We start from the raw sequence: 22988 nt of genomic DNA, 5'->3' as shown, positions 1-22988 counted from the left end.
TTGGGATCTGACCAAGGTACTGAGTAGTCTGACAAAACCCCCCTACGAACCACTAAGGCAGTCCACGGATAGGAGCCTGACCCTGAAGACAGTCTTCTTATTGGCCCTGGCTTCAACCAAAGGGTGGGGGAGCTACATGGCCTCTCATATCTCATAAAGCACTCGAGAGGTTGGAGATCAATGGTGTGTGAGTTTGTCCCAGAATTCGTGGCAAAGACCCAAAATCCAACAATAGTAGACGGCAGATTCGACTCCTTTACCATACCTTCCTTGGCAGACTTTGTAGACAACGACAAAGCTGAAATGCTCCTGTGCCCCGTCAGGGCACTAAGGGAGTACGTAAAGAGAACAAGGCACCTCAGGCCGGTGCCAGAGGTTGTTCGTAAGTACAGGACGGAACAAGAAGGAAGTATCCAAGAATACAATATCATTTTGGCTAAGGGAGACGATCAGAGATGCTTATACTGCAGAAGACAGAGGGTCAGATAGCCAGGTGGGAGCTAGAGCTCATGACATCAGGGGTGTGAGTGCTTCCCTGGCATTTAAGAAGAACATGTCTGTGGATAAAATTCTGAAAGCTGGCGTGTGGAAGCGCCAAACAACTTTCACCTCATTTTATTTGAAAGATGTTGCCCATAGATCCTTGGACACCTTTTCCTTGGGTCCAGTGGTGGCGGCCCAACAAGTGATATAGTTCATCCAGTGCCCCTGGCGGGTCAGTTTGCGTCTAGTCTAAGATGAAGGTATGAAAGTAGAATGAATGGGATGACTGGTCTTTTTTCTTTACTACTTTCTTCCTACTCCTTTAACTACGGGCAATATGAAGGAGAGTACCATCATGTGCTGGAACGGACTAGATGCAGGTGAGATGGTCAGCCATACTGTGAAGCTATCTTAGCTGATGATATACTTTTCAGTAGCAACACACCCCTCTGGATAATAACGAAAAGAGGGGTGAAGGTGGATCCAGTCGCAAGGGACAAGAGTAAACAGTAGAATGGTATCTACACCCAGTGGGAGGAAGCCAATAGATCCGCTTATATCTTTGGTCCTAGGTTCATTGTCCATTCTCTTAGAATTTCCCTATATATTCGGAAATGGATAAGGTGGCAAACTCCCAGTCAGTTGTAGAGACTTACCTCCCTCCAATAGTAAGTCTATCCTAATGTTAAGACCGAAGGTTTGTTTCGTGTATGAACAAATACCAAATTTGTAACTAATTTGTATTTTTCATAACTAACAAACCTGAGGTCTTAACAGTTAAAGGCCCACCTCGAACCACCCCTCTAGCAGTCTAAACTGGGTTAGAAATATAACTGATGGGTCACAGGTAGCCGTGGGCATTCTGGGTATACATGCCCCGTGACCTGGTATAGATGCCATTAGTCCCTGGATCTCACAAGTGTAATTTTAATTCTACCGGTTTCCAGCTTGGCGCTAGTAAATCCTAATGTTAAGACCTCAGGTTTGTTAGTTATGAAAAATACAAATTAGTTACAAATTTGGTATATTTAAGGCTTTTTTTTGTTATTAAGGAAAAAATGTTTTTTTTATATATGAGGGATTAGTAATGACTAGGACATCACTCTATATAACAGATCTTGAAAATCAGTAGTACCTATATAGGTATTCACTTTTAACCCTTAATTTGGTTTGTTAAGCAAATTGAAAGAAAAATGGAAATAATTTTGAATATAACTTAAGTTAGTTTGAGTTACAATGCACTCTCCTTTTGATTTAAGTCATACTTTCTGTGCATTTTTCAGTATTTTCACATCTCATGGACTTCCACACCTTGATGGTAAAAGAGCTTCTTCCACTGTCAGAAAGAAGTGTTTGTCTCTGGTGGTATGACTAGCATTAGACACAAGTCAGCTAAAAGATGCTAGTCACTATAGATTATCTGCCATTTGGCCTCAGAGGAACTTCTCAGGCCAACATTGTAATTGTTAATAAGATGTTTATTTTTATGTGAAATATGTACTATGTGACAGAAATAGTAGAGGGTTCTGTACAGCAATGTCAGTTCAGGTCTGTTTCACTGCAATTTATATTGAATATTAATGGACAGTAACTGCAGTTATGTTGTTGCACTTATGAGCTTGAACTTAATATGGTGATCTTAATAATTATGTATAGAAGTATTTATAGGGTATGTACGTTGACAGGGATTGGTAATTTTGTTTTAGAATTGACACAGAGTTCAGTATTGTATTTGAGATCCAGTAGGGTTTTGTGTGTTTTATCACAGATTGTACATATGTATACTGTCAAGTACTTTTTAAAGGATACTCCAGGTGAAACTATATTTTAGCTACCTTGTACATTTATCATGTGATTGAAGTACTGTTATTCTATCCTATACTTTAAAACCATATTGTGTAAAGAAAAGTTGGTTAGTATACATGAAAATGAATTTCAAGAAAGACAGATGTCATGATCAAAATTGGTTAACCATGAAATAGTAATTTAATGACATTCCATTCTTTCAATTGAATATTTTTACCTAAATGGGTTTAGGAGCTTTGATGGAATGTATACTTTTTGATGAAGATTGCAGCAGTGGAAATTTTTGTTGAAACACTTAGAAATACTAAATATTTTTTAAAACACCCTTTGCATTATAAGGTTTTTCGGTTAACACATTAAAGTGGCTAGTACTGTATATTGATAATTTTGTACATAGTCTTTTTCAAGGACAGACAGGAATGCACAGGGGTGGCTTTTGCATTATTTTGGTATTTTTATAAGATATCAGTAATGTGTGAAATCTATTCATGATTGAGATTTTCGGTTGCTTTAACTTTCAGTTTTTGCACAAGGATGTGTAAATTATCTGTGGCAACTAAAAAGAATGTGCATTCCACTTATTTGTAAAATATATTTTTGCCCCTTTTGTGGGTGAATGAGTAATAGTATGCAGTGTTAATTACCATAGTGTAAATGGTCTTGAGTCTTGAGTGTTAGTGTGCCTGTGAACATTCCATCAGACTGTAAATCTGTTGTTATATGCTTATACAGTCAGAGGTGCTTTATCACTGTCAATTGTGGATTAGTATCAGTGGTGGAATATGTGAAAGTTAAGTGTCATTTGTATTTTAAACTTTACATACAGTAAAATTTGATTAAATACAGTAAAATTTGACTATCTTAATTAAGGAAAGTCATTGATATTCAGTATATTGTTGAAATGATTTTAGTTATTAAAATTGAGTTTTCAAGAGATATTTTGTGGTTTTGAGGCTAATGTTCAATGTTCCAAACTTAATTTTTTAGCACAGAAGCATTCCATTTTATCTATGTTTATTCCTTTTTCTCAAATTAATTTTTGTGTCAGTGGTGCTCTTCATTTTTTTCCCCCTTACAGAGACCAAAGCATTAAGTTTGTTGAAGTTGCTTTGGTAAAGGAACAAAAAAATACCTATGCCATTTGACTACTAAAATATATTTGTCTTCAACATTGAGCATCATCATCATGTATAAAGGTCGGTTACCTTTATCTGCCAACTATCTTGTCACCCATCTTTGTGATTAAACTTAGTTGGTTTTGAATTACAACCACTGTATTATGTACAATAACTAGTTTTTGTAAATTTGGGTTAGCTTTAACTTGAAGTATCCCTCCAAAATTTACTTAAAATTCATGTTTAAGAATGGTCTAATGCCCAATTTTTCATCCAAGGCCTCAAATAAAAACATTGTGGTAAGTTTTTGGGACCAAAAGTAATCATTTTACTTTACTAGATTGTCAGGCTTTTTCAATAACATTGTCACATTGGTTTTATTTATGGAATACTCTCCTTCCATAGTAGGGTTTGAGAATATAATTGTAATATTGTTTTATATTTAGGCTTAATATTGCATTCATTTTAGTCCTCTTTTCAGTTTTGAAAAACTACTATCCTCAATTAATTACCAAGCATTTTATTGTCATACTGCTGTTTTTTGCAACAAGTAGTTACATGTGGCAGACACAAGCTACCAGCATGTTAGAAACAGATCTTTGTTTCAGTGGACTGGTGAAAAGCCACCTTTAAAGTGTGCGTTCTATTAAATGTAATTTTCAAGTTACAAATTCAGCTGCTGTCATTGAAATCCAGACAGCTGTTTAAATTAAAAGAGTTCAGTTATTAAAGTTGTAATTTATAAGATTTGTTATAGGCATTAAACCATTTGTACTAGTCTTCTGAGAGTTGAGTGTTAAGTCAGCGTTCAGGTTCAACTCTTAATGTCGTAATACAGTATAATTGGAATGTTGAAAGATTTAGTGCCATTATCAAAAGTAATTTAAAATAAAATTATCTTGTGCTTAGCTTGAAAATATGAATGCATTTAAAATTGAATTTTTGTATACAGTTATAGTGCAAATTAAGGGAATCAATGAATAGGAGAGAAGTTTTTTCCCAGTGCCCTAGAAAATTTTTAATTGCTAAATTCCATTTAGTCCAACAGGTTACCATATATACTAGTTTTGTTAATTGCAAATGAATTTGAAGTATATTTGTAGGGAAAGCCTTGGAAAGTCAGTAGTTTCAACAGGTTTCTGTTCAATACTAGATCTCATTACTTACGAATGAATTTGGAGTATATTTGTCAGGGGGAATCTTGGACAGTAGGTAATTAAGATTCCTTGTACAAATTTTTTTTTTTTTGTCAGTTTCAGTTTCACATAATCAGTGCTACTTATTGTCATCCCATATTGTCAGACAGGTCATTTTGAAACCACCATATTGTCGGACAGGTCATTTAAAAACCACAATTTCTCACTTGAGCAGATGGTTCTTTTCATGTTGGAACAAAGTAATGTTCTGTTCTGTTCTAATTCTATACTAAGGAACGTAAATAATGAGTCCAGGGATAGTACATATTACTCCATTTTGTTTATCGTTTCAGGAGGTTCTTGCAAGACCTATCTAAACACATAAGTTAAGGAATTTCTTTAGAAAAGGCATTTTGGAACAGAAGCTGTTGAATATTATTATTCACTTAATCAAGCTAGTCAACTTTTCAGTTTTAGCAACGAATGGTTGTAGTAATATATATTTTTTGTTTAGAATATTTCAGCATTTCTTTGGTTTAACTTTGTTGCAAGAATTGAAGTTACATCTCTGTTTGTTGAGTGTGATTGGATTGTTCACTTGAAAGAAGTTATAAAGCCTTTCCAGTAATATGAGAAGCACTTTTGAAAGTGGGTGGGAAAGACCCCCCAAAAACCAATTTTTGGAGAAAACTTTCTTGCAGTAAAATTCTCCATATTAACGTATCTTGAATTATTCATATGAATTAGAAGTTTTCATGTCTTAATCACATAAGATGTTAAAGCTTCTTGTTAATATTATTGCCTACTAAAATCAGGTATTAGGCAAAATTTTATTTCACAGTTCTAGTTTTGTTCATGTATTTATTGAGGTCTTCAGCTCATATGATGGTGAATGTTTGAAACTGAAAAACTTAACTCGAAGAGATCTGTTAGCAGGTTATACTATTTTGATATATGGCATAATTTTTAGGTACTGAAATATCCTGTGTATACAAAATTTACTAATAAAACTTTTCATTTATTTATTTTCCTTAATATCCATTGAAAGGCCAAGAAAACACAAGCAAGACAATTTTAAGTTTATTTTAGAGTGCCACCCATTGAGTATAACAAACAAATTTTAAGTTTCTGGAGTGTCACAACTGCGAGACTGACTGGGATGTGTTTTAAGTGTGCCGCAGTTAGCATACCTGGCTTGTTGGTGGTGATAGCACCAGGCAGTGAGAGTGAATAGCATGATGAAGACATACGCAAGGCTCAGAGCCTAATGGGCATCTCATGCCACAGACATTACATGTCCAACGTAATCTTCCATGCTGTTTAGTGGCGGACTCACCTCACGTTATGCTGCCCACCTGTCACTCACATGAACACCTTGCAGAGGATACATGATGTGTGGCTGACAGGCAGTGTACACTGGCAGCTACAACACAATGGTCCACGGCGGCTCCAACACAACCGCCATGATTACACGAGGGACAATTCTACCAAAAATAATAAAATCCTAGACCAAGCTTTGCTTGATGAGTCACCTAAATAACCTTATGTATTTATTACAAACAAATGACGGGTAAGTTAGGGGGCAAGATGAACTTGGCACGGACCGCCAGGTCAAAGTGGTGTGGTGAAGTATAAAGGAGCTTGGCACTCCTATGTCCACACACACGCACATACACACAGACGGTTGCACGTGTACTAGCATAGTAGAGAATTATAAATAACAGTGTAAGATTTAATCGTTACACAAGAATTAACTAGTTACATAGATGAACACAAATAAGCAACCAAAGTTGGCGCCAAGACACGAGACCCTCATTGGTATAACTATAAATCTCTCAAGTGGCAACAATTTTTTAAGGGCAGCCTGCCGAACTTTTGTGGGTCTCTGGTCATGGCGCTAAGCTGGTGCTCCACCAACATGAGATGCTTGAAAGCACATCTGACTTGATTCAGCACTGCACAGCTGATGCGGGTATGATCATCATTAGGTTGATGCAGGCGTGCATGGTTATAAAGGTGGCAGCAGGATTTGAGTGTACCAGGCCTTTTGGGGACCTATCCTGGAAACACACTACCACTACTCACAGGCGATTCACTTACTATAGTAAGCCATTTATATAATCTTTAAAATTTTTTTATACTTAACCTTCCCAACAAAGCAGATTCGTTAACTTATGCATTTGTACTTGCTTTACCTGGGCCCTAGGATATAACGGTTTTTTCCCAGGGCCCCCAGAGCGTCCTAGTGCCAGGATGGTGCCACATAACCTCTGTACACCAAAAGGGGCTAAACACCTCAGGACATGAGCACCATGTACGCTAGTGGCACCATCTGACACATGGCTGTGGCGTAGCACCAAGTAAGACCCGTGCAGTGAGTACGGGCTGAGATCATGGCGCGGCCTCCACCCCACCCAGTAGCCCATGGCACACAATTGGTGGAGGGATAGCCACCCGCAGCCACAGAATTAGTGACTGCGGGTCCGCAGCAGCAGCCTAGGCCCAGGTGCACAGCAGCAGCATGAGCAGCAAGCAACCTGGGCGGCACATCAGCGCCACATTTGTACTGCAACCATCTCTGCGGTACTGGGGACAGCACGAGCCAGTGCTCAGCAGCAGCGGCCTAACACGTGTCGGTAACATCGATGGGCTCAGTCTTTATAGCAACATTGCCGTGCTCAGTTTTGAGAGGAGTTGTAAGAGTTATCACAGATAAAGGAGGGTGTGGACAAAGTTCACCTCTAGATGCTCGGATGTCGCCCTCCATCACACTAATTTTTTCTCGCAACTGTTCTTGAACCTGCAAAAACAAAATAAAAACAATACAGTTATTTTGAAATTGCTGTTGACAGACTCCCAACTTTCATATGTATTTATTTTTTATAAATCTACAAAGATTTAACTACAAATCATATACGAGGAAATGTCAAGACTCGCATTCCTATGAAATTGCTCGCGTTAGCAAAGAAATATTAGTATTTACAACAGTTCCAACTTATTCTATAATACTATAGATGCATTTGGCATAAAAAATAAGTAAACTTTGTCTAAAAATAATTTTTGGGGAAACTCACCATATCTGAGATATAAATGCAAATATAACAATCCTCAAAAAATTTCTAAGTGTTTTAGCTTAACGATGACAGTCTGTGCTCTGATGCAAGTTTGTTTTTCTTTTAAATAGTACTTTGTTTCCCTATGTCCCCTGTATTATGAGTTTTTTCCCTTAAAATTGCACTGTGGTTAGTTACGTTGTATGTCTAGGAGTCAGATGACCAGGAGAAAATCTTACAGGTGTCAGACTTCTCTCTTGCCATTTGGTTCAAGTCTTTGATGGAGTGAAGATATGTCCAGTTTATGTTCTTCCTGTAATTTTTATTTTGGTCAATTCCCATTTTTTATGAAAAAGCATTGACTTTTTATGGCAACATCGAGTATTACCTGCAACAGTGGAATGTTTAAAGTAATAAACAATGTAAGTTTAGAGAGGGTATAATTTTCTGACGACTACGGCGAGGATACTGTAGGGGAGCCACAACCATCTTGTTTTGGATACAAGCCATAATTAGAATTTTCTTTTAAGGTGGCAGCAGGAAGCATTACAAAATGGTAGGATTGGCAAAGAATTTATAGTTATTATATTATTGCAGGAACAAAACACTTAAATAAAAACACAACGTAGGAATAAAATTAGCAAGGGAACCATTTCAAAGGCAAATCCCTTGGCTGCCTCCTACAACTACATTTAGTATTGCAGGCTCATTAAAATATTTATATGAGGTGCAGAACTTAATTTTTTTTTTTTTACGATTTCTGCTGCTGTAAGTAGATAGACTAGTATTTTTTGTGTAAATTGTATGTGCCTCATTGCTAACCTTCCGTAACCCGAGGCGTGTGCGCAGCACAACATTACTGCTTGCCAAGAACTTAAATTGTGGATAAGGCCATTCTGCCACCCCCTTGCAGTTTGGGGATGTTAGGCTACAAGTACACTAGGCTACGTTGCCATACTATGGTTGACTAGGTAAGCTATGATTGTTTTACCTCATTTTAATTCATTAATTCAAATGCCATTTTGCGTCGGTGGTGATTTACCCCACCCAAAACCCCGCATTCTCAAAGTGTCCCCAACTTTGTTGAATATAGTAGAGGTGTAGATATGTAGATAACTCAAAACCTAATTTCCCCAATGCATCACTATCATTAATCCTTCAAAACACATGAAAATACATAATTACTTTAGAAAAATGGAGTTGGAACTTTTGTTACTTTAGAAAAATGGTGTTGGAACTTTTGTAAAAATTTACCAAAATTTTTAAAACGTTCTTATTCAAATGAGTATGTACAGTCAAGATGTCAAAAGCTTAAAAATTTCCTTGGAATCTACTTCCAAGCACAATTTATAACAAATGTAAAAAAAAAGAACAGACTTGGTTAATGTTAAAGATTCCCCAAGAAAACTTTATACAGTAATCGTATTAGAAAGCAGTCAAATGTTCTGACTTGCATGATAATATAGGGGACATAGGGAAAAAAAGTACTGTTTAAAAACTATTAATTCACAGTATACTAGAGGGTAGGTATATATAGCCTTTTACCTACAGACATACAACTAACTAAATTCTTTATGCATTTACATTTCGGATACTGTCAAAATTTTAAGAGGGCTTCCAAGTCTTAACCTGCATATGAAAAAGAAAACTGTATTTTTTGTAGTACACAAACCAAAGCCTTTGATATATGTGTACCCCTTCCTGCAAATGCACTGGACCAGCAGTGCACTAACTAAACACGGATGGCATCCCCCTGGAGGGTAGGGCAGTACAGCAATTCCCTCTATCCCTGCTCTGCTTATGACAAATTTGAGTCATATCAGTTGATTCTAAGAACCCAGTTTACCCTCCACCGAGGCAGAAGCTGTCAGTCAGCAGCCTTGTATAGATTATGCAAACAAGGACTTTGGATAAAAGGCTCTACTTGCCTTCCCATTTTCATAGAAGGGCATGAGGGGACACGTTATGGATTAACAGAACGGGGGGTCGTAACATCACTTGTGTGAGCCCATTTGGTCACAGCTTGTACATGGGTATAAAAGTTCATCAGCCGAGTTGCGAAAGGGAAAACTGTATCAAAGTAATCAAATTAACCATGGGAAACCCTGACAGTTCCCAATAATTAAATTTCTTTTACTACCATAAGTCCTAATGAAATGGTGTCAAAGGACTTGTGGGCAACACTCCATAAGTCGAATGAGGTGGAGGTAGTCCGATGGCTTAAGACTTCTGGACTCTATTACCTGCTGGACCATGAAGTTCTGGAAGGTGAGGGGGGTGTTCAAAGTCCCCATGGCATGAGCTCGTGGATGGGTTGGAGGGTCCTCTGCACTATCAGGGGGGACTCAGCCCTGGAGGTGACCTCCCATAGTTGGTCACCTCCTTACCATGTCCTGTACTCAGAAAATAAGCTTGCACTCTGGTCTCAGGATCTTTGTCCTTCTCTAGTAACATTTTAGGATGTGAACTGCACTGCTGCTTGTCCTGTTCACCCAAGGGTTCTAAAAACAGTGGAAAGTAAGGCAATCCAATAATGCTTAATCAATGCCAGAACTTCCTCAGTTGCTGTGAGATTTCAGTTATTTAACTATTCCTTGTCTGGGTGAAGGTGTATTTGACTTCAGAAACTGCAGTTTCAACTTCTTAGATAAGTGCTGGGAGAGGAGGAAAAGAGGATGAACCCATGAGAAGAGAAAGATCTGTAAGTTCTCAGCATATGTGTCTGCGAGATAAAGCATCCTTCTTGGGCTTCCTCCTACTCTTACCATAATGTTCCTAATGTGGAAAGGCCATTCAATATATTCAGGGCAAGGAGAATCACAAGGACACTTATCCCCACCAAGACTGACCTCTCAAGGTAACATAAAATGACTACAAGGTTGACCATGACATTTCAAAATAATGTTGGTCCTGTTTGCTCTCCATGAGAAAGAACTAAGTACCAAGGCATAAAAAAATATTTACTAACTCTTTCCAGCACAAACGGCACCAGTAACATACATATGCATGGAGAATGTATTATTCACAAAAGCACAAAAATAATACAGTCAAACCTTGGATTTTGTACACCCTGGTTTTCGTATCATTTGGTATTGTAGACTTCTGACAAAATTTTGACTAAGGTTTTGTACATAACCTCAGATTTTGTGCACCTAGAAACACTCCTCTAGGGCCCACCTCATGACTAGGCCCTGTACAGAGCACCCAAACAAAGCATCCCACGTTCTCTCGTGACCCATTCTGCCTTTGTGTCAAGTTGTTGTTTGTGCTTTTTTATTCAAGTGCAACTGCTAAATAAGCCATCATGGGGTCACAGAAAGTTCCAAGGGACAGCTGCTCCATAAAAAAGGCAAGAAACAATATAGAATTTACAAAAGATCTCTCAGCAAAGTGTTGGAGGAGAAAATTTGTGAAAAGGCAAGGATGTAGCATGCTCACCTCAGTAAGAAAATGCCTACATGATGTGCTGCTGTTAGTGAATTTTAGGGCACTTCGGTGATTAAGGACAGTTTGCAAAGTGGAGGGAAGTAAAAAAATTTTTGGAGAATTATCATCCCAACAAAGATGATGTAGCTTGTGTCTCCAACATGCTTAATGACAATGCCACCACTCCCAGAAGAACTTTATTAGGCTCAGAGGTCTAGATAAACTAATCCTTTATAATAATAATGATGACAATACCTCGTTTCACTCTAGGCAAATTTTAACACACACCAGAAACTCTGGACAGCTTTGTTGTGCGACAGGGGTCCAGTGACTATCCCAAGTTGGTTCTCTTGCCAGTAAAAACAAAGTGGGGAAGTAACCCCTGATAGGTCCTTGATACCTGAAGGCCCTCTGGAGGGTGATTACCTTTCCAGACAATAACCTCTCCTCCCAACCCCCCTCCTTTCTGTCTTAAAACAGTAAACAAGAGTCTAACAAGGTAAGAGTGATGTTAAATGTTTATCCATTTCATTAGTCATTTACATTTATTTCTCATTGTTTTTGTAAGTAAAATGTGTTTATTCTCCAAGTATTTTTTGTTAATATTTTGGGCATCTGGAACGCATCAATTGGATTTACATTATTCTTTATGGGAATTATAGTTTCAGATTTCGAACATTTCAGACTTTGTGAGACGTTCTGGAACAGATTTAGTACAAAACTGAAGTTCCACTGTACAAAGGAATAGCAAGCGCACAACAGAACAAATGTCTCAGTCTATATCACAGCCAAAAGAACATCGGGAAGCATCTGTTAGGTGAGAATGGGCATCCTCTCTCTACACGGGTACCACACTTGGTTAGTCAGTACACAGCTGGTCCAACGCATGAGCAGGAGGTTACTCCATATACATAAGGCACAATGTTTGCATCCTGACAGGAACAATAATTTTTTAAATTTTTCCACTTAGTACAAACTTTGCTGTGGCAGCAATACTCCACAAAATCTAAAATTATACTTGACAACTGACTATCTGCTTACCTTCTTGTCATGCGCTGCTGTCAAAGACTGATTTCGCATGGTAGTTAATGTTTGGCTGTGATCTCGTATCTGTATATCTTTACGCTGCTTCAAGGCTGCAATCTGACGATCTTGAGCAGCCAATTGTGAAACCAGGCCTGCTATTAATTTACTAACTTGATTAGCTGCTACTCTATCACTCCATCCTCGTAGAAGAGCCTCTGCTTCCTCAACGGTTTCGCCTGAAAATGATGTGGGTTTTAGTCAAAGTTTACAGAATTCAACTTCCCTTATACTTCATCTGACTGCAATCAAGAATGCTGTCGATATCAATAAATCACTAATTGCAAGAAAATTGCAACCTTCTGTTTTTCAATTCAGGTAGTATTTAAAGTTACAGATTCGTAAAAAGTAATAAACTCATTTTTAAAAATGGCATTAACTACTACTGCAGCAATGAGTTACCTAACATCCTACTGACTGTGTAAACATGGGTGAAGTATTCAACACTCCTGTTTGCAACCAGAATAATATCAGGCAGATTTTTCCTGGTCAAGATGATTTCATTCTGGTCTGCCCTATTCCACCCAAATATTACAACACTGTCTGAATGTGTATGAATTGATAATTATCTAGGATGGGAGTTTCATGAACGGGATTTTGTCAAAGCCTAGCTTTTGTGAAAACGTAACTCATACCAGCGTGTTCTATTTTTAGTGTAACTTTTCATTAATTATGACAATTTGTCTAAATCAGAGAGCCATAGTTTCAAAATGTTGCCATGGATTTTTAAGACAAGTTGCACAAACTCATTATGTAACAACTTGGATAGATAAGAGTTATCTGTTAAATAATTTATAATTGCCAATCCTTCCAGTTAACCTGGAAGAGCTAAGAATATACTTAATAATCTTATCTAATTAACCTTTCCAAAGTCGAGTTCAAATAGTGCATCTGTTCACTTACAGTGTGATGCAGGATGACTTTCATATTAACCTCTCATGGTGAAATAATCTTTTATGATTTTACACCTGGACTTTGAGGTCTAGAGAATATATTATGAAAGCATTATATCCTGACAATCACCGAGCATAGGAACATTACCAGCTTTTAACCATACCCGTATGTAACTCATCTTCTCAGACTCCTTCACAATTTAACATGGTTAACTTGACAACTACATCATTAATGTATAGTAATTTTTATCCTCTGCTCTTTCAGTGATCTGATTACCCCTACCTATGACTACCAATAAAAAAAAATACTTCACAAAAAATGAGATTCATAAAGCATTTTGAAAATTTGAAATCTCTCAACAGGTTTACAACTCTGAAGAACAACGAAGTGTCTACAGACTAATGCTTTAGGTATTTTCTAAGAATGTATAATTACAGCACTAATACGAATATCTGTGGCAGAAATTCAAGACCCATGTTAAAAAATTAGTGGCTAAAATGAAGCTTACACTGCAGCTTATAAAATTCAGTAAAGAGCCACCTGCAATATGCCCTCACAACACTTGAGGGCCTCTCCACAATCTATAGCTTTTCACAAATTATTCCCAAAACACTGGACCATGAAGAAATAACATTTACAAAGTACAGCTTCTAATTACGAATGATGTGCATTGTACTGGATTACTCTTACTTGTGAGAGTACCATAGTAAATTTGCGAGTTTGCATGTTGTGTATATCGAATGACAGAGATCCACGGCAAATTTTTACCTACAGAAAAATCATGAAACGTAAACCAGCAATTATCAAATGATTTGTCAACTGGCAATTGTCAAAATTTGTCAACATATGCACCTGACTAGCAAGATCTTCATGGTACATGTATGTTCTGTATACACTAAAACAGTTCTTTCTCCTCACCTGAACAAGTGGGATATGAAAAGTGCTTTACAGCCTAAGCTGCTGCTATTCAGGGGTTTAGCTATAGAAGAAAGATATACTTTAACTAGACGACATACACAAATTTTACATAAAAGAATGTTTTTATAAAACAGTTGAATAATTTCTGTTGATAAATTGCAGCTTCAAAATAATTAACTAGTCAGCCAGAAAATACTGTAGAATCCAATAAAAATTTTAGGATTTGTGTCTGGTGCTAGTGATGGAAATTTTTTCACTTATAAAAATATGTTGTACTGCATAATCTACAGACAGGTCATATAGGGGGATAATTCAGTAGCCTTGTGTTGAACAAAATAACCAATTCCCAGACGGGATTACGTATACGGCTTAAACAAACTGATGCCTATTGTGGAATTACCCTGCTTTTAACAATTCACAAATATTGCACCTTAATCCATTTGCCCGCTAGAATGTTTAGTATTTGATCTTGAACTAATACATCAGAAGTCATGTAAGGGCAACTTAATAATGAAAGACACTATTTGAGATGAATCACTTACTACGATTGCCAAGTGATGCAACTGAATCTGTGTCAGAATCTGTAGTTGATAATTCTAATTCTGGATGGTGACCACTTGTATCTGGGCTGCAAACTTTTCTTGCCTGCTGGTGGTAGTGTTGATTTGTAGATCTATCTCCTGGTGAGGAGATGGGTGATGACAGGGTTACTCCTGGCAATGCAGGAGAATTTTCTTGCTTGATGCACTCTGCTTCATTTCTCTCAAGCTGAAACAAAACAAGAGTTAATCTTGAACATTTACCAGTCTATAATAATACAGCACTGTATGGTTACCTAGTTACAAACAATATCACAATTATACAAAACTAATTATCAACTTACAGACAAAAGTGCAATCTTTTCATTATGCACATCGTGGATAAGTCTACTCGAAGAGATATCTTTGTTACAGAGACTCTCTCGAGCTGCCTTATCTCTCATTTTTGGGGGAGCCAGAGCAACATTGGGCTGGAAATGGCGTTCAAACTTCTGAGAGTCTGAAAGAGGCACCACTCGCCCAGGATCAGCAAGCACTGGTGGACCTTGGCTAAGGTAAGCTGGGAGTTGCGCTGGTACGCTGAAAAAAATAAAAGCCAATCTTTTAATATTTTTCATTTTCATTGCGTAACTTCTGGATTTATAGTAATCATAACATGTAAATCTATATTTTGACCCATCATATGAACCTTAGATGCAATGTAATGATAATAAATATGCATAGAAAATTGAAAAAAAACCTTAGATGTAATGTAATGATAATAAATATGCATAGAAAATTGAAAAAATACTAAACCTCAAAAATTAATTATATAGGAAATTTAGTTCATCTAACCCAAGCTCCCAGCTGATATTTTTACTGTACACACCTATGATGAAGGGGCTCAACTCACCTGTCCCTAACAAATGCTGGTGGAGGAGGCGGTAATGGCTTGCCATCCCTGGTAAGGAGAGGTGCATTAGGCCAAGAATGCGGTACAAACCCATAGGACCGCCACATACTATATGACATCATCATGGAATCGTAGACAGCATAAGGAAGAGGATGTGGTGGTGGAACGCTTGATATTGTACAAACATCCTCTGCTCGGACCTTCTTCGGTAAATCCTCTTTCACTTCCACACCATCCTTAAAAGAAAAAAAATCGGGTTTATCTTCTGAACATTAATAATAAATTAAACTAACCCTGATTCCCGAGTTGGAAATCAAATACAAAAAGTGAAAAGAACTTTAGTACAAATGATAGTACATATAAGTAAAAAAAAATATATACTGTAATGCAAAAAAGAAAGTTACTAGTATATGGAAAGAATCTTAAAAAAAAAATGCACAGACATGTTAAGATTTATAAAAATAATTAAAAAGTTTTGTACGGTAATCTGAAACCTCTTTCGTTATAAGATAAATATATAAAAGTCCACTTGCGCAGCACGGTTACAGGTTGTGGAGAACGTCAATTTCACCAGGTAGAGAAACTGACATGAAATATTCCCATAAGCCACAGATGATCCAAGCAACTGCCTATCAGGGATTTCTCTCGGGCAAGAAAAACATGGCAAAGATTTGGAAGAAAATGTCAAATTAAAAGTTTCAAAAGATTCAATTCTGTGTATGGAGCCATACAAATTATCCTTGGTGAGCAGGATTAAAATCCCTTGTAGCAATTTACAGATTCACTGACATTCACTGCAAAGGTAACAGTACAGACCTTAAGGAATTTAAAAGGACACAAACTGATACACAATGTCCCTTTGGTCTCACTAATTACTTTCATTGACAGGGCAAGGTGACTAATTACCTATGGAATCATGTCGATTTAAATTTTTTTTTTTCTCCACATGGAAAATACACATTTGTACACAGGCTTGTAGAAATTCAGTAAATATATATGACAGAGTCACATCTAGAAGGATGGAGTCCAGGATGCTTTTTGAATGAGAGAGTTTTAGGAATCATTATATGAAATGTGTGTTCTGTAATAGATTAATAAACTACAGCTCCTAAAAATCCTATTATCTATTTACAGACTGACACTGGGAAGCGCATATCAGCGTTCTGCCTTCCAGTTTGAATTTGAGTCGGGTAGGGTTGCCACCCATTCTATAAAATACAGATTCGTTCTGTATTGAACCTGTATAGATCGCCATTCATTCTGTAATTGACTGTCTGAACATCATGATTTTCAAAGTACATGACTGATTACGTATATCCAATCTATTTCCCCGATTCACTGGGAATTTGTATAGTTTCAATGACTATTGTATTTTAGCAGTGGAAATAATTCCTGCATTTTATTTTGTATAGTATGTGACTTGCTGTGACATTGTCTATGTCACAGCAAGTCATTTAGTTTTCAATTTCTATAGCCTTGTGACTTCACTGATAACCGACAAATTGAGAAGTAATCTTCCAGCCCTCATCAAATATGAAACATAGCTCCACTTGCCACAACGTTTCCTCCTTATCCAACCATGTTCTGTATTTCCGAGCTCGAAGTGGCAACCCCATGCGAGTGTGAAAAATTCTAAAATTTCTGGTGCCCCTCTCTCCCAGCAGAAATTGTGTATAGTACACGTATGGAATATGTGTATAGTATAGGGGAGACAAAGCTCTCATGACATAGTACTAGGCCTGCGGTTTGCTCCCAACCGCATCCCGCCAGTTGACCCGGTTGCCAATGTTTGCCAGCATCAGCTGAGAACTGGAAGGCTCAATGCCTTCTGGCACCATCCCCTTCTAAAAGGAGAAAAGCTTTAAATATATAACAGTTATTGGTCCACTGTGGAAAAATAGACAAGTTATTGGTCCAGTGTGGAAAAATAAATAACAGTTATTGGTCCACTGTAAGTAAAAGGAGACTCCGAGAAATATAATGGGCTTTACAGTAGGAAGGACTTACAGAGGAAGAATAGTGTTGGTACTACAGAAAAGGTAGAGGGTGTGTGCATTAAACAAGCACGTTATGAAAGTTATGCGAGAGGTTGAACATGAATGGAAAAAGCTCCATAGCATAAGTGGTTGAGGGAATAAGGAGATTATGTTAAGTGCCTAAATAGTCAGAAAAGTGAAAGGATGGTAGAAGAAACAGATTGATGTTGGAAAAAAAAAATATGTAACGGATGTGATAAAAATAAAGTAAGCCCGAACACACACACAAGTTTTAGGAAGACCATCCATACTAAACGGGGTCACTGACACGGAGCTTTCACGGTTAAATTTCAAACTTACACATTTCAAACTTCCCCCCACATACCTCTCTCTCTCATCTCAAGTAGTCATTACGTTTTCAAACGTGGTTGGCCCAACCGCCGGTGTAGGTACCTACTTTGGCCGTAGTAGCATTACCTTATAAGACACTCCAAAGCAGCGTTGCCGATAGCTCTGCATACTAAAATCAGCATCTTATAGAAAACGGAATTAATTTTATGGCCCAGGGGTACTTTAAGAAAATAAACCAATCTTATGCAACACCTGATCGATTTATATTCATCATCATTCAACAAAAGTATATATTAGCTATGTATATACACAATTACAACCAAAACAACAATGATATACACATATTAAGTTTTGTAGATAAACTTTATAAAACATAGAAATTACACACAAAATATAGGTAGATACGTAACCTACTCAGTTTTATAAATCAACTTTATAGAACATATAGGCTATATAAATAAAACAAAAAAAATTATTATTTTTTTTCATATATCAGCGTATAAATATGTTTGAGAATATATTTTACTAATTCCAGATTTTATATCCTGTTTTATGCTAATTTCTTTTAACCCCCCCAAGGCACCCCCCCACCCCATAATGAAGCCTAGCTCCTGGATTCACCAGTGATGGAATAGTAATTACGCCACTCGTAACTACATGGTTCATGTCAGTTATAATGTAATCACATGTCTTATCATCAAATTACAATTCTATGAATAGAAACAATATCAAATATCTTACAATTACTTTACAACCATGTAACTCATTAAATTCAATAACATTATAATTACAAAAGTTACAGCTATTTCAATCTTGCTAGTTTTATCTACAGTTTGATTTTTTTCCTTGTAGTTTGAATTACATTCCTAATCACACATAATATACTAAGATATGATATCATGGGTATTTAACTGCTAACACTATTCGGTTTCGTGTTTTACAATTATAAAGGGTTCCTTACCGTCACTGAAGGGTTGAACGTTTTCAACGCTTATTAAGTGGAATCTCTTAAAGAATATTTACACATATATTATGTAATAATAATGTAGTAATAATCAGTTTTTCTACCCAAGCTTACATAAAAAGACATTAACTATTAAAAAAAAACCAAAAAAAGTATTTAAATTTATTTGGAGACGATAAATCAATCCCCTCGAAGAATGCCGAGTTGTTCTCGGCATGAACAAGGAGGCCGATTTCTTCTCGGCATTGTAGGTCTGGTTCTCCGCCTGAAGAGTTTTTTCTCGGCAAATCGGGGGAAAATTCGGCATTTCGGCAACGCTGCTCCAAAGGCGAACACGTAAAACGCTTGTGAACTTTACCCCCTATGCACCAGGTAGCGGAGACATTAGCGTGGTCTCGGGATGGGGGAAGGAGGAGGGAGGGGGGGTTGCAGTCTTGGTAGTAGTGGCGGGTAAATGCGTAGTAACCCACACAGCCGTGGAATTCGAATCTCATCACCCACTCACGCCCACATACAATGACCAATCACAAGCGGGCGTATTTGCATTCTACACGCATGACAACCCTATGCATACATCGCCATGCTTTGTATTTTGAAGCGAACATCCCGACGAGCTCGTACGATAAAAGGGGCCAAGGATGATTATGAGACTATAGCGTGGTAGCAGTGGTAGTACTAGTAGTAATAGTAATGGTAGTCCCCTAGACAAGACCGTCCCTCCACGCCCCCCCAACACCCATAGCGCAAAAAGCCGGTTTGGATGCTAACTCTTCTCCATTTCTCAACAACGCCGGGTCTCTCTCTCTCTCCACGTGGTGTCCCAAGCCCTTTGCACAGTCTGTTTCGGACACACACAAACGCGCGCACACACAGTGAAGCCGCGGCTATACAACCAAAAAGCAGGCGTTGCCCGAACGTGGAAATCGATCGTGGCACTGTTTTCCTAGTTTCTCTTTCATTTTTATATTCCTTAAATTCATTTTTTTGCTTTTAAAAATAATGGATGTATCTTTCAATGGTGAACAGGTTGATTAGAATGTCACCATCAAGGCAGCAGCAGGGACGGCGGGATAAAAAGAATCTTGTAATCACAAGGATCATGAGAAATATTTTTGGAAGTGACAACACTACCGCCGCGTTGGTGATGATCTCTCTCTCTCTCTCTCTCTCTCTCTCTCTAAGTTCACCGGGTACAACCCACATTGCATGTGGACGTATTTCAACTGGAGAAGGAAAGGGGTGGAATGGGGAGGGAAAGGGGGAGGGGGAGGGGTGGAGAAGGAAAATGGATAGGGGCCAGGACTGGAAGGAAGACTCGTGGAGGTTACCAAAGTGAGAGAGAGAGAGGAAGACTGCTAATTCCTATTACTACCCCCACTTCTCTCCCTCTTCCTCTTCATTATTCCCTCTCGGTCTCCTGTGCTTCTGCATATCGCATTCTTTGCATTAATGCACACTACCATTATCGACCGCCCAACCTCTGAAGCCCGGGAACCATTGGATGTCACGCGTCGATAACCATTAGACTATGTGCATTGCTGCAAATTTCAATTGAACCACTAAATTTAACAGGGTTGTGTTAATAGTGGCGATGAAGTATTCAGATACAGTTTTAATGTTCATATATTTGGTGAATGTTCTCTGTAATAAAAAGTTAAATATGGCTTTTCAAAAGGATGTCTCAACGCCGCTTCCATTTTTCCCAAATCTTATGCATAGTCGGAAGAAGGTTTGTTACAATTAAAACCCTTTAAATTAAGGCAGCACTTAATTAATATTGACTATGAATAAATTGTACTTCCCAAATCTCCCAGGTTATCAAAAGTTCATTTACAGTGGAAAACTAAGTCATCATGATAAGAAATCCATTAAAGATAAACTTAACTTAATAGTATGGTGACTTTATAACTATTTAACAAACCAATGCGATTATACGCTCAAGATGCTAGCAAGCACGACGGCAAAATCCTCGAGTAATTGCCACTAATTCCAAACTAACGGCTCCCAAGATGCTTAACGTAAACTGTTTAATTATCCCGTGAGACTAGAAAACGGTGGAGTTCCACTTTATTTTTTTAAAACCAAACTTCAGTAAAAACCACCTCAAAAAATTGTACTTGGTTAAAAGCAATAAGTCACTTTATGCATCGAGAAACTAAAACAGTCAAGCCGCTTAGGAATGCTTTTGTTAATAGTCAATGCAAAAAAATATTTTTTAAATGGTACTAGAGTAGCCTTTTCCCTCCCTTCCAGCATCTATAAGTCAAGACTTACTGTAACAAGTTCGTAAAGAGGAGGTTTGACTGTCCGACCTTCATGACGTCATAGCTCAATGCGTCATAGGCCTATTGATTTTCCAAGGGGCGGTACCCTGCCAGTCAGCTATCCCCCCTCCCGCTAACCACTACAGTACTACCGCCCTTACCACCTACGTCTCCCCCTCGCCTCCCCCCGACGCCCATCCCTTGAAGACATCAGCCCACCCACCGGCACCCAACCACCCTCGCTTCTTATTCAACCCGCCCACCTATGTCTGTCTCGCCGGGGACCATTTCCGGATTTAGCTACAGCTAAATCTAGCAGACTGTGAGAAAATGGGAGGTTAAGCGCAGCTAACTTGTATAAGGGCTGGCGGAAGGGCGGCGGACAACTTGGGAAAACTACGCAGACTAAATTTAGCTTCGTTGTTGACAACAGATATTATTGAACGCGTTAGTACACGATAATTATAATTTTCTCAACTGTTTATGATAAAAGTTTCTACAATGTGCATCATTTATTATTTTATAGAAAAATAAAAGGGAGACGAAATGGCTTCTGACTAAAACCACTTCAGTCACAACCCTCAAATAAGAGAACAGTTTTGCAGCTTTTGCTTCTACTTAATTCTGATAAATATATATAAATAAAAACAAATTTCACATGACAGTACCAAAATTGATGAGGGATATGTAATATTTACTATGAAACTACTAGTGAAAAATGTTTTTTAAGATATTTTAAATTCAACATCACTAATGTCGTGTGGAAACCATGTACTCTTGAGTTAACCGATTGGATTAGTTTTTGTCCAAAGCTAATTTATTACTCTTGTATCTTCCACAACAATGCGAAGATGCAAGTTTTCTTACAAAATAGGGAAATCTATTCGCCATCCTCGAACATTGGCCTAGGATACATTTCTGTTCTTGCCGGTCTCTCCGTCACAGTAATAACATTAATACCGTTTGGACTCCTCAATCGTAAAGTTGAAATAACGCTGGAGAATGTTTACCCAACATTAAAATGGGGGGAAAAAACTGAACAGATCAGCGAACAAAGCAAACAGGCAGCCGCTGCTGTCACCAGGTATATATCGAGTCGACCGGTACCTCAGCCACCAACAGACACCACCACCACCACCCACCACTGGAGGCGACAGCATTATTGCACCGCCTCCCCTTCCATAATACTCATTCCCCGGCAGATTTATGTCAGATCCTGCAATTCCGTTCGGTCGGCAATGGACTGGAATTGAGCCCAGAACGGGGGAACAAGATCTGCTGCTGCCGGTGATGTCTGACAGTCTCCCTACGAATTGGTGTACGCGATTGGCTGACGCCTGATGGAAGGAGGAGAGTTAGACTTATTTCGAACCCAGATTCCTAATCATCGGTCAGCATACCGCGTCCAGTCTCAGAGAGAGAGAGAGAGAGAGAGAGAGAGAGACTAATAGCTGTCACATCTACTTACAAATCGAAAGGCAGAAAGCTTTTATTAAGACTAAATTTGTATGGATTCACTACTCCAAAAATCCGATAATACTACCAGATGAAATCATCTGGTTCGCGTTTGATGTAGGTAGTAGCCGCGCCAAGATATACCGTTTAGATATCGCCGTAATAAACGAACTCCCAAGAATGGTAGGAGGAGAAGGAAATGGTGGTGCGTATCGTGATGATTATGCGTTTTGTCTATCATACGAAGGAAAATGCCACCAGCCACAGCAACCAGGCTTCCTACCAGCCTTGGAGACTCCTTTCTGGGAAGAACATTGGGAGACTACTTTCTTGTTCGCCGAGTCTAAGGCGTTTCTTTATATCACAATTAAATAATATTATAGAGGATCAGTCCGCACGTACAATTATAGATACATATACCAACTGTTAACTCACATCGGCATCAAACCCAGGACTCGACTTTTCACTTGAATAATTCATTTATTCTCAACATGAGAGGAATACTTCCCGTAGAGTGGTAGATAATTAGGTTTAACAGGCAATTCACAATATAAATAAAACAAGTTTCCTCAAAATAAAATAATGTACGAATATCTAATTTATCCATTAATGGCAAACACTGAGAACTTGGCC

At 38.1% G+C, this 22988-nt stretch overlaps 2 protein-coding genes across 8 annotated transcripts in view; one reads left to right on the top strand and one right to left on the bottom strand.

The window, feature by feature from the left end:
• Positions 1-5561, top strand: part of LOC135221106 (atypical protein kinase C-like) — a 35237-nt gene extending 29676 nt beyond the window's left edge. For both annotated transcript variants that reach the window (XM_064258917.1, XM_064258916.1), the window contains exon 12: positions 1767-5561. The gene's annotated coding sequence lies outside the window, so the exon portion shown is untranslated. The remainder of the gene's footprint in view (positions 1-1766) is intronic.
• A 46-nt stretch (positions 5562-5607) lies between these two features.
• The window catches only part of LOC135221108 (uncharacterized), a 61189-nt gene continuing 43808 nt past the window's right edge, over positions 5608-22988 (bottom strand). For 3 of the 6 annotated variants that reach the window (XM_064258919.1, XM_064258920.1, XM_064258921.1), the window contains 5 exons: positions 15346-15581; positions 14798-15032; positions 14457-14682; positions 12061-12281; positions 5608-7340 (listed from right to left, as the gene is read on the bottom strand). In XM_064258919.1, the coding sequence (XP_064114989.1) occupies positions 7164-7340; positions 12061-12281; positions 14457-14682; positions 14798-15032; positions 15346-15581 (1095 nt within the window). In that variant the 3' untranslated portion in view covers positions 5608-7163. Of the gene's footprint in view, positions 7341-7791; positions 7907-12060; positions 12282-14456; positions 14683-14797; positions 15033-15345; positions 15582-17798; positions 17856-22790; positions 22968-22988 lie in introns of those variants that run through there. The other 3 variants (XM_064258922.1, XM_064258924.1, XM_064258925.1) reach the window with 3 other exon arrangements.

The sequence above is a fragment of the Macrobrachium nipponense genome, chromosome 2 (assembly GCF_015104395.2).
Source record: "Macrobrachium nipponense isolate FS-2020 chromosome 2, ASM1510439v2, whole genome shotgun sequence".
NCBI lineage: Eukaryota > Metazoa > Arthropoda > Malacostraca > Decapoda > Palaemonidae > Macrobrachium > Macrobrachium nipponense.
This window is presented reverse-complemented; position numbering and strand designations above follow the sequence as displayed.